The 12,143-nt window shown below is 39.4% G+C and overlaps 1 protein-coding gene across 2 annotated transcripts in view; it reads right to left on the bottom strand.

Annotated features, from left to right (window-relative positions):
* Nucleotides 1–12,143, bottom strand: part of SLAIN1 (SLAIN motif family member 1) — a 52,613-nt gene that overhangs the window by 29,726 nt on the left and 10,744 nt on the right. For both annotated transcript variants that reach the window (XM_061435166.1, XM_061435167.1), the window contains exon 2: nt 7,362–7,501. In XM_061435166.1, coding sequence (XP_061291150.1) covers nt 7,362–7,501 — 140 coding nt within the window. The remainder of the gene's footprint in view (nt 1–7,361; nt 7,502–12,143) is intronic.

The following is a 12,143-nucleotide window of genomic DNA, read 5'->3' as shown; positions in this document are numbered from 1 at the left end:
TCAAGTGTGACCTGTCCTGATTCAATAGCTATGGACATTCAAGAATCTTAAGGCAAGATAAGCTTTTATTAACTGGCCCCAAATTAACTGAGCCACATTATTGGGTGTTTCATATTACTTAGATAAACTTTTTGATCGTTACTTGGTTATTTAACGTCCCAGTCTCACGACATAGACTTAACAAAAGACTCTAGATTAGCCTTATTTCAGTTTAGGATATCATGCAAGTTGATGCTACCCATGAAAGTTCTATGGTATTTGTTATTTATATTCTAAGGGGTGGGGGAAGTGGGCAAGAATGGAGACAAGTATGTCAGAAACGGAAGAGAGATCTAAGAAGAAAAGAAACAGACTCAAGAGGTCCTCTTGAATTTTCTATTACTGAATAAACTATACTTGTAAAACTTCCATTTGAGACCCCTAGCTGTACCAAGTATCTTTATTTATAGGTAGAGAAAACAGTCTCACCCCCCAAAGGAGAAAAAAAAAACCACTATTCATTGTCTATAAATAGCCAAACTAAGAGGATTCCCTGTAGTTTTTGGTTCAGTCTCTAAAGAAAGAACTACATATTAGGAATGTGTCCATTTATTTATATAGCACTTCCCATTTTTCAAATTAAGTTCACATTCAACATTTCCTGAAATCTAACAGCCCTGTGAAATCTGTTAGATGGCCCCATTTATAAGCAAGACCCTGGAAACACGTGGCATGCCTGACTACAGAGTTAGGTAGGGCTGATGCACTACATCTACTAGATCAAAACCTCGTCCACTACATCCCTTCATTCAACCATTAACAGTGTCTATATGTCAGGTCCCCTTCTACAGTTGGTAAGATCAACAGAACAGAGTCCTGTCCTCGGGCAATTTCGATACAACCCTGGTCTCACAGATGGTCAGCGATGTTTGTTACGTGAAGATGCTGATGGTTCAAGGGAGAGAAAGGAAGTCTAAACAAAAAGAAAACACTTTATGACTGAATTACTTGAAACTTCTAAAATACATTACTCCATTTGACCATGCATGCTATTTTATAAAGTTTAAGTTAAAACTATAATTTCTGATGCCAGTTAATTAGCTGTAATAATTAGCTATAAATTACTCCAATAAGAATTCTTCAGTATGGAGGATTAATTATGATTTCTTCTCTATTATCTTACAATACCACCCTAGAACTGCAGCTAACCCAAGCCTAAATCCACATGGAGAATAGGAGAGGACATATTATCAGACTAAGAAGAATCATTTTGTTTAGAAATTAAAAAACCAGATAAACATTAGGTGATGGACCCAGTTGGGTTTCAACATTCTGACGGTCCACAGTGGAGGATAAATGAACAAGGGCCTGGAAAAGCTCTGAAACTGAAGGTAAGGGTCCCAGAGGGTACGGCATTCTACCCTACCCTACCCTACCCACAGGGAGACTGGTAGCAGACACAAGATGACTGATGCAAAGTGTATGGGAAAAGCATTAAAACCCTTGGGCTCCCTTTCTGGCTCATGCAGCTGCTCCTCTCCTGCTTTCTCAGAGACAGGTTTGATCACTTAAAACTGAAACACAAAGCTGCTAGATTTACAATACTTCACACAAATAAGGGTGCCTTACGAAAAGACAGGGGGATCAAGAGACTATCTGTAAACTAGCTTGTAAACTCCATGAGGACAGACTTCAAATATGATATGGGCACTTCTGGATCCCCATCACCTAAAACGGTGCTCAACACAAACCAGGTCCATAATAAATACTTGGCAAGACTTTAGCAGATGCGCTTTTTAAATCTTCAAGAAAGCAGAATACGTCCCCCCCAAAAATATCAAGAGTAAAAAAAAGGAGAGAAAAATATAAAATCTGAACACCAGTCTAAGAAATTCAGTATCTGACTAAAGGAGTAGCTAGAAAGAAAGAACAGAGAAAACTGGAGGGGAAGGGCGATTACAAAGAAGCAATGCATGAAATTTTGCAGAGCTGAAGTTTCCAGATTAGAACAGACCACTGTCTAGCACCAAAAAAAAAAAAAAAACCAGCAATTTCAAAATACCAGGAAGAAAAGATTCTAAAATATCCAGTGTATTTTAAGCAGAGAGATCAAAAATGAGAACGGTATAGGACTTTGACAGCAATCCTCAAGCTAAAACATAATGTAACACTACCTTCTCAACTGTTGGAAATGGTTTCAAACCAAGAAATCTAAATGCAGCCCAAAGAACAAAGTGTAAAAGACAGGTACAACAGAGTCATTTTCAGACATACAACATTCTCGGCGTTTACCTCCCACATATCCTCTTTCCTCTCCTGCTCCCCACAAAAAAGCAACAGCAGAATACACTTCACTAAACTGGGAGACTTCACTAGAAGTCTCCGCTATTAGCAATATGATGCAGAAGACACAATGCGGAATTCCCAGGATGAGGGCAAAGGAAGTCCCACCATGATAGATGCACACAGGCCTACAGAGAACAGGTAAGGCTGCGGGGAGAACAAGGGCACTATCTGGAGGAAGAGTTAAACCTCATGAAAACCCTTGGTCGGAGTCCACATCTAACCGCACTGTGAAGGTTTCATTTGGAGAGTCCGAGGATAAATTAATTACAAAGGTCACTAACTCTAGGAAAAACAAAAAAGAAACAATGATAAAATATTGCATGGCTTAGATATGACTCTTGCTATCATAATCAGTACTGACGTATCCCAAGATTGGTAAAAGCTACATGGGAGAATATGCCGAGAAAAGAAATAGCTGGGGAGGGGGAGAGGTGGGAGTTAACAATGAAACCGTCACCACTCAAAGTAGAAAGCCAGCCGATAATGACTAAATTGGATAACTCAAGCAATAGCCATAAAAGCATGGAATTTAAAAGAGGGTAGACAACAAAACCAGAAGAGCTTTCAAGAAACTGCATCTGGGTAATAAAACGGGCACGGGACAATGTGGTGGGAACTTACTATTTTCCCTATTACGTCCAGAGGACTAATACTAAACTATAGACGTATTGTGCTATATAACATATTAACCTTCAAAAACTGTTTTTAATCCATTGGACCACCTATTCTAATCCATTTCTTATCTCATAATGGGATTATGGATCATGGATCTTTGGAACAAAAGCATTTAATGTCACAGCCAAAGAGGATTTAGATTTATATACAAATTTAGTAAAAGACTAATTTTGGATTTGAAAAGCTAGTTCTCTGCTCAAATACTTTCATATGAAAGTTAAATTACACTATGAATAAAACTGTAATTCTTGTCCTCCTGACCTCACAATTCTGCCTGAGCCCCTTGCCAATGAAATGAAAACTAGATAATAAGGCACTAGATAAAATCTAGATAAAATATCTAGAGTAAAAAACTAGATGAAAAACTAGATAATAAATCTAAAATCTCAAAAATAACCACCAATTAGGATTAATTTTTCAGCTATAATATGTTACATTGTGTTAAATCACCTTGTGTGCAAGTGAACTAAAGCAGGGGTCGGCAAACCTATGACCTGGGGGGCCCAAATCCTTCATGCTTCTTTGTAGAGTACCACCAACTATGAATATTTTTAACCATTAAAAATGGTAAAAAGCAAAAATTTAAAAAACAGTGTATTTCTTGACACATGAAAAAAAAATCCCATGGAAACTCAATTCTCTGTCCACAGCCTTGTCCACTAATGTTTATATATACAGCTGTTTTCTAGGGATGGCAGAATTGGATGGCCCACAAAGCCTAAAATATTTCCTGTCTGATCTCTTTCATATTGTTGACCCTTGAACTTAAAGGATTCTAACTGAATTTTAATTTCAAATGAAACTGAGCCAAATGCATAGATGAAAACATACACAAAAGAAGTCCTTGAATCAGAGGTGTCGGAATAAGGAAACTTAAGGATACAACCCTTGAAAGAGGAAAGCCCAGGGAGTCTGCTGATCTGCTTAGGGCCATTCAGGGAAATGAGACCAGAATCAAGAGCAGAGTCTTGGCCATAATCTTACACATGCATCTGTCACCAAAGTTTTAACCCTAAGAAAAAGAAATGCAAAAATCCAAAATGGTTGTCTGAGGAGGCCTTACAAATAGCTGTGAAAAGAAGAGAAGCGAAAGAAAGGGGAAAAGGAAAGATATCCATTTGAATGCAAATTTCAAAGAATAGCAAGGAGAGATAGTAAAGCCTTCCTCAGTGATCAATGCAAAGAAACAGAGGAAAACAACAGAATGTGAAAGACTAGAGATCTCTTCAAGCATATTAGAGATACCAAGGGAACATTTCATGCAAAGATGGGCTCAATAAAGGACAGAAATGGTATGGACCTAACAGAAGCAGAAGATATTAAGAAAAGGTGGCAAGAATACACAGAAGAACTAGACAAAAAAGATCTTCACCACCCAGATAATCATGAAGGTATGATCACTCACCTAGAGCCAAACATCCTGGAATGTGAAGTCAAGCATCATTATAAACAAAGCTAGTGGAGGTGATGGAATTCCAGTTGAGCTATTTCAAATCCTAAAAGAGGATGCTGTGAAAGTGCTGCACTCAATATGCCAGCAAATTTGGAAAATGCAGCAGTGGCTACAGGACTGGAAAAGATCAGTTTTCATTCCAATCCCAAAGAAAGGCAATGCCAAAGAATGTTCAAACTACCACACAACTGCACTCATCTCACATGGTAGCAAAGTAATGCTCAAAATTCTCCAAGCCAGGCTTCAACAGTATATGAACCATGAACTTCCAGATGTTCAAGCTGGATTTAGAAAAGGCAGAGGAACCAGAGATCAAATTGCCAACATCCACCGGATCATCAAAAAAGCAAGAGAGGTCCAGAAAAACATCTACTTCTGCTTTATTTACTATGCCAAAGCCTTTGACTGTGTGGATCACAACAAACTGTGGAAAATTCTTAAAGAGATGGGAATACCAGACCACCTGACCTGCCTCCTGAGAAATGGGTATGCAGGTCAAGAAGCAACAGTTAGAACTGGGCATGGAACAACAGACTGGTTCCAAATAGGAAAAGGAGTACGTCAAGGCTATATACTGTCACTCTGCTTATTTAACTTATATGCAGAGTACATCATGCGAAATGCTGGGCTGGATGAAGCATAAGCTGGAATCAAGATTTCTGGGAGAAACATCAATAACCTCAGATCTGCAGATGACACCACCCTAATAGCAAAAAGTGAAGAGGAACTAAAAAGTCTCTTGATGAAAGTGAAAGAGAAGAGTGAAAAAGCTGGCTTAAAGCTCAACATTCAGAAAACTAAGATCATGATCACTCAAATAGATGGGGAAACGATGAAAACAGTGACAGACTTTATTTTCTTCTTCTCCAAAATCACTGCAGATGGTGACTGCAGCCATGAAATTAAAAGACGCTTGCTCCTTGCAAGAAAAGATATGACCAACCTAGACAACATATTAAAAAGCAGAGACATTACTTGGCCAACAAAGGTCCATCTAGTCAAAGCTATGGTTTTTCCAGTAGTCGTGTATGGATATAAGAGTTGGACTATAAAGAAAGCTGAGCACTGAAGAGTTGATGCTTTTGAACTGTGGTGTTGAAGAAGAGTCTTGAGAGTCCCTTGGACTGCAAGGAGATCCAACCAGTCAATACTAAAGGAAATCAGTCCTGAATATTCACTGGAAGGACTGATGCTGAAGCTGAAACTCCAATACTTTGGCCACCTGATGCAAAGAACTGACTCACTGGAAAAGACCCTGATGGTGGGAAACATTGAAGCCGGGAGGAGAAGGGGATGACAGAGGATGATATGGTTGGATGGCATCACCGACTCGATGGACATGAGTTTGAGTAAGCTCCCAGAGTTGGTGATGGACAGGGAAGCCTGGCATGCCGCAGTCTATGGGGTGACAAAGAGTCGGACACGACTGAGCAACTGAACTGAAATCCTTTGTTCCTACTCCACTCTTCAAACTTTCCATTACTACATCACTTATTTCGTTTTAGTTAAAATGCTAGTAAAACTTGCTGATTTCTAATTTGGCCTTCCCCACAGGTGGCTCAGTGGTAAAGAATCTACCTGCCAATGCAGGAGACTCAGGTTCAATCCCTGGTTTGGAAAGATCCCCTGGAGGAGAAAACAGCAACCCACTCCAGTATTCTTGCCTGGAGAACCCCATGGACAGAGGAGCCTTAGCGGGCTACATTTCATGGGGTCACAAACAGTAGGACATGACTGAACGTGATACATTTAAAACGGACATCTGCCCCCATTTTCTGTTAACTATGCCAGTAAAGCAGTATGGAATACTACTTAAGACCAGCCTTCAGTGTCAGGGAGACCCAGGCCCTGGCTCTGCTTCCAAAGACCACTGTGTCCTCATTAATAAACTTCTCTAACCATCCCTGTTCTCACGCCTAAAAGTGAGTGGAGTCACTGCCTCAGATAAACACAGTTAGAACACAATGAAAGACATCAAGAACTTAATGTTCTGACTGTCTGAATTAAGAGCTCGAGAATTAAGAGCTATCTTATCATGTCCACATTTTATAAGCATTTGTTACCCTTCAAGAGTTTGATAGGCCATGTTCTCAAACCTCAACGTGCTTAGGAATTGAACTGGTGACCTTGTCAATGTAGATTCTCTTGGCCCTACTCCCAACTACTCTGATTCTTTCATCTGGAGGGTTAAGATTAACGCTTAACCCCGTTTTCAAGCTCCAGTGTGATCTGGACATGAGTGATCCATGGAATAAAGTGTTCCTCAATAATGAAACAGATACCAAGAGCATAGGAAACAAGCAAAAGTCTCAGCAATCACAGCCTTAAGTACTAGCCTGCTTTATCAAAATAGCCAAGAGCTGAGTACTGCTCAGTCCTTTTGCTTTTTCTTTCCCTGCTACAACTATCCTGATTTTTTTTTTTAACGTATGCTGGGCTCCGTAATTAATGTTACATAGAATATGAAGACTATCTCGTAGTTTATAAAAGTTAAGACTTCCAGTTAACACATCCAAGTAAACATTTAGGGAACTCAAAAGGTCTGTACCCAGATCCCAGTGGAACCCCAGTTTGCTATCTTGGAATTCAACCACACAATCTTATAACCATCCGAAGAGAATGTAAGACTGACCCATTTTATTTAGTGGTATGTTTGTAAACACAGAAAAAAAAATAGAAAAATATGTATTCCTACAACACTAAAAGGAGCTGAAAACATGACTGAAAACAAGCACAGAACTAAATATATTCTACACTGAGAAACCCTCTTGTGTAAACATGTGAAGTGAAATGCATGCAACACCCGCCCCTCAGGGTAAGGTGCTTCAGTGTCTACTCCAAAACCAGCAACAAGACCCAGTGGACAGTGGCGGGAGTTTGAGGAGGTGGGTAGACGGGTCGCGGTTACCTTGCTCCAGTCTAAAGCACAGGGAACGCCTTGCTGCTTCCATCTCCGGAGTCGGGTTATCTAGGACATGTCTACACCACTGCAAAGGACTCAGGGATTTCTCTGATGACGGGAATGTCTTTGAAGAGCCAACGTACAACCTTAAAAAAAGAAATCTGCATTATAGGGATTATATAGCTATATAGAGATTACCTCTCTTCTACTTGAGAAAACAACATGTATTTAACAGTTTCTATAACTTAACATTTAATTACTTCAAAATACCAAAGTTATTTTTAATAGACAAACATCCCCGAGTAGAAGATGACACCTTCTGTAGCTTGGTGGCAAGGAGGACTTCAAAAAACTACGGAACATTGTCTCAGCGGGTCAGAGATCTGGGGCTTTTGTTACTGAACTGACCTCAAAGGGGCCACCATGATGATTTGACCAGCTCACTTGTATTTCTGGAAATGAACATTTTCATCTCATCTCTTTGATGACAGCCTTTTCTGTGACCTTGGGGTCACGCATATAAACATGATGTGGCAAACAAGGCAAATTTGACTTGCATTTTAAAAAATAAGTCTAAAAACAAATCAAAGTCAGCTATGTGTTGATTCTCTCAACCCTTAAATATATCAGGTATGTCCCCTGTCTCAGATCTATACTAAATTTGGTAGGTCCTTATATCTCAATTAAAACCTGACTGCTTTCAAAAATCTGTTTTGGGAAGAGCTCACTCCAGCACCCACACTATTACACAGAAGTGGGCAGGATAACCACCCCAGAGCCACTCAAGTCATAACATGGATTTTTCTCTCCTGGTACATTTTAGAATATTTTCTAGTGATAGGGCAATACAAAAAGCTTTATCTTCAGGCTTAATCAGCAGTTGACTAAAAAAAGGAAGAAAGAAAATTACAATCACAGGCTCCAGTAATTGACCTTGCTATATAAAGCTGCATTCTAATTACAAATCTCATTAAAGTAAAACTCTTTCAAGCAAAGTTACCATGATTCCAATGCGGTGGTATTCCTGAAATAACATACTTTGTTATTCACTCTTTTATGTTACAGTCTGGTCCACCACCTATTAGAGTAATTTATCCCAGATGGTTGCGGAATGTACTATTTAGCAAATTACCCTTATAGTTCACGGTTGGCAAGCTTTTTTCTATAAAGGACCAGCTAGTAAATATATAGGCTTTGGGGCCACAGTCTCTGTCGTAACCACTTAATTCTGCCTCTGCAACCCCAAAATATCACAGATGATAAATAACAAGTATGGCTGTTGTTCCTATAAACTTTATTTATAGATACGGAATGCTGAATTCCCCATAATTTTCACATGTCACAAAACAGTATTCTTTTGATTTTTCCCAATCATTTAAAAATGTAAAAATCTAAGCTGATTAGCTAGATTTTAAACCAGGCAGTAGGTCCAATATGCCCATGGGACAGTTTGCTGAGTCCTGTTAGAGAGGAAGGTTCCAAAATACCTCTTTTAATCAATTTAATAGTACTCCTAATATATCATTCTTCCCTTAGAATGTGGCCCACAGTCCTGGCTTCATTGACAGTATATTGGTTAGTTCAAAATTCTTATTCCTGAGTCCCACCTTGGCCTGCTGTGGCAAGATGATTACCAAGCTATGTGGATCCTCGCCTTTCACCCTTCCTTGCTGTCAGACCCCTAAACTATTACCACAAAGCTCTCTATACCCCTAGGTAAACATTAGTCTAGGCCAGTTGTTTTCAATCTTTGACGTATCAAAATCTGAAGATTTGTTAAAACACAAATTGCTAACACCTGATCATTGCAGGCAGCTCCAACCCGATTCAGTAGGTCTGGAGTGAGATCAAAGAACTCAACATCTAACAAGTTCCCAAGTAATACTGATACTGCCATCTGGAGACTCTACCTTGAGAGGGATGTGCTGAGCTGAGCCAACTGTGCCAATTCCATTAATCCCATTTGCCCAATGATCAGTTTAAGCACACGCCCTAGACACACTGAGCAATAAAAACTAAGGGGAAATACTTTGATGGGCATGCGAGCAAGTTTCTCCTCATGTTTAAAGGGGTCACAAGAGACAGAGACGCAATTATGTTTCCTACAACATGTGCACTTTAAAAATAAATACACATGTTAGAAGAATAATACAAAGACAAACAAAACCTACCCACAAAGAAAAGCCAAGGCCCAGAACATTTCATTATCTAATTCTACCAAGTATTTGAGGAACAACAATTCTTCACAAATTCTTTCAAAATAATAGAAGAGAGCCCCACATGCTAACAGTCTGAGACCAGCACAGCCATGAAACCCGATACCCAAACCAGATACAGACATCACAAGGTAGGAAACTGAAGACCCTTATGAACACAGAACCAACAGGTCTAAATGTTTTAGTGAATTCAGTACAACCATATGTAAAAGGAATACATCATTACCAAGTGAGATTTATCCCATGAATGAAAGGTTGGCTTAACATTCAAATATCAGTGTAACTTACCACATATACTAAAATAGAAAAACCATATGATAATCTCAAAATACAAAGAAAAACATATGACATCCATTCCTGATAAAAACTCAGTAAATTGGAAACAGGAGGAAACATCATCAGTCTTATTAAAGACATCTACAAAAAAAGCTTGGAGAAGGAAATGGCAACCCACTCCAGTATTCTTGCCTGGAGAATCCCATGGACAAAGGAGCCTGGCAGGCTACAAGTCCATGGGGTTGCAAGAGTAGACACAATTTCGAAACTAAACGACCACCAAAAAAGGCTCCTTAACGGTGAAAGCTGAAACTCCAGTACTTTGGCCACCTCATGCAAAGAGTTGACTCATTGGAAAAGACTCTGATGCTGGGAGGGATTGGGGGCAGGAGGAAAAGGGAACGACAGAGGATGAGATGGCTGGATGGCATCACCGACTCGATGGACGTGAGTCTGAGTGAACTCCGGGAGATGGTGATTGACAGGGAGGCCTGGTGTGCTGCAATTCATGGGGTCGCACAGAGTCGGACACGACTGAGCGACTGGACTGAACTGAACGGTGAAAGGCTGAACACTTCCCCCTTAATATCAAGAACAATACGAGGTCTGCAGGTTCTGGCCACTGCAATCAGGCAACAATTTGGCTTGGATAGAAACAAATTTATCTGTTTTATGACATGGTCATCTATGTAAAACACTGAGGAATAAATAAAGTGAAGTGAAAGTTGCTTAGTCAAGTCCAACTCTTTGCAACTCCATGGACCGTACAGTCCACGGAATTCTCCAGGCCAGAATACTAAAGTGGGTAGCCTTTCCCTTCTCCAGGGGATCTTACCAACCCAGGGATTGAACCCAGGTATCCTGCATTGCAGGTGGATTCTTTACCAGCTGAACCACCAGGAAAGCCCAAGAATACTGGAGTGGGTAGCCTATCCCTTCTCCACGGGATCCTCCTGACCCAGGAGTTGAACCAGGGTCTCCTGCATTGCAGGTGGATTCTTTACCAACTGAGCTATCAGTGAAGCCCAGAATATACAAAAAAAATACTAGAATAAGTGAGCTTAGCAGCAGAAGTATAGAACACCAGATCAAAGTACAAAAGAAAAGAGCAACTAAAAAAAAAGAGAATTACTAACAATCAGTATTTTTGAGATTTCACTTCCATTTACAATAGCATAAAAAACCCCCACAAGATGCCTAAGGATAAATCTGATGAAAGATGCCAAGACCTTTTCCTTGAAAACTATAATAATCGTCCTGAGAGAAATTTTAAAAGATATATATATAGACAGGCCATGTCCATGGGTCAGAGAACTAAATATTGTGAAGATGTCACTTAGCCCTAAATTGATCCATTTAACAAAATTCCAATCAAAATCTCAGCAGGCTTTTTGTAAAAGCTGATTCTAAAATTCATATGTAAGTGCAAAGATCCTAGAATAGCCAAGACAATGAATGCGGAGAGCTACTGCTAACTAATTAAGACTTATCATGAGACTACAGTAATGAAGACAATTTATCAATAGGACTGCACGAGGATAAATAGATCAATGAAAAAACAGATGGTCCATAAATAGAAATACAGATACATGGAAAACTGATTTTTGACAAACTACAAAGACAATTCAACGAACAAGAGGCAGTGTTTTGAACGAACGGTGCTGGAACAAATACATGCAAAAAGTGAGCCTTGATCCATACTTGACACAATATCCAAAGTTAACTCAAAACAGATCACAAAAATGTGAAACCTAAACTGTAAAACTTTTAGAAGAAACCATAGATGAAAGTCCTGCTGTCTTTGGGTTGGCAAGTATTACTTAGATACATTTTTTAGACTGAAAGCATGATCTAGAAAAGAAAAAAAAAAAATAAAAAAACTGGACTTCACCAAAACTAACAAGTCTCTCTGCTCTTTGAAACAGACTATTAAGAGAATGAATCACTAACCGTGGATTGGGAGAAAACACTTACAAATCATTTATCAGATAAAAGAACTTATAAGGGGAATACATATGAAATTCTACAAACTCAATAAGCAACCCAGTTTTTAAAAAATTAACAAAAGATTTAAACAGACATTTCATCAAAGATCAATGGATGGCCAACAGATGTTGAAAAGATGCTCACCATTACTCATTAGGGAAAAATGAGAGCCCCAGTGAGACACTGCTACACAGCTATTAGAATGCCTAAGGAGAAGACTAGCCATAGCAAGCCTTGGTGACAATCTGGTGCAAACGAAACTCTGCTACACTGCCAGTGGAAATATAAAATGGCACAACCACTTTGGAAA

The sequence above is a fragment of the Bos javanicus genome, chromosome 12, assembly GCF_032452875.1.
Source record: "Bos javanicus breed banteng chromosome 12, ARS-OSU_banteng_1.0, whole genome shotgun sequence".
Taxonomy (NCBI): domain Eukaryota; kingdom Metazoa; phylum Chordata; class Mammalia; order Artiodactyla; family Bovidae; genus Bos; species Bos javanicus.
This window is presented reverse-complemented; position numbering and strand designations above follow the sequence as displayed.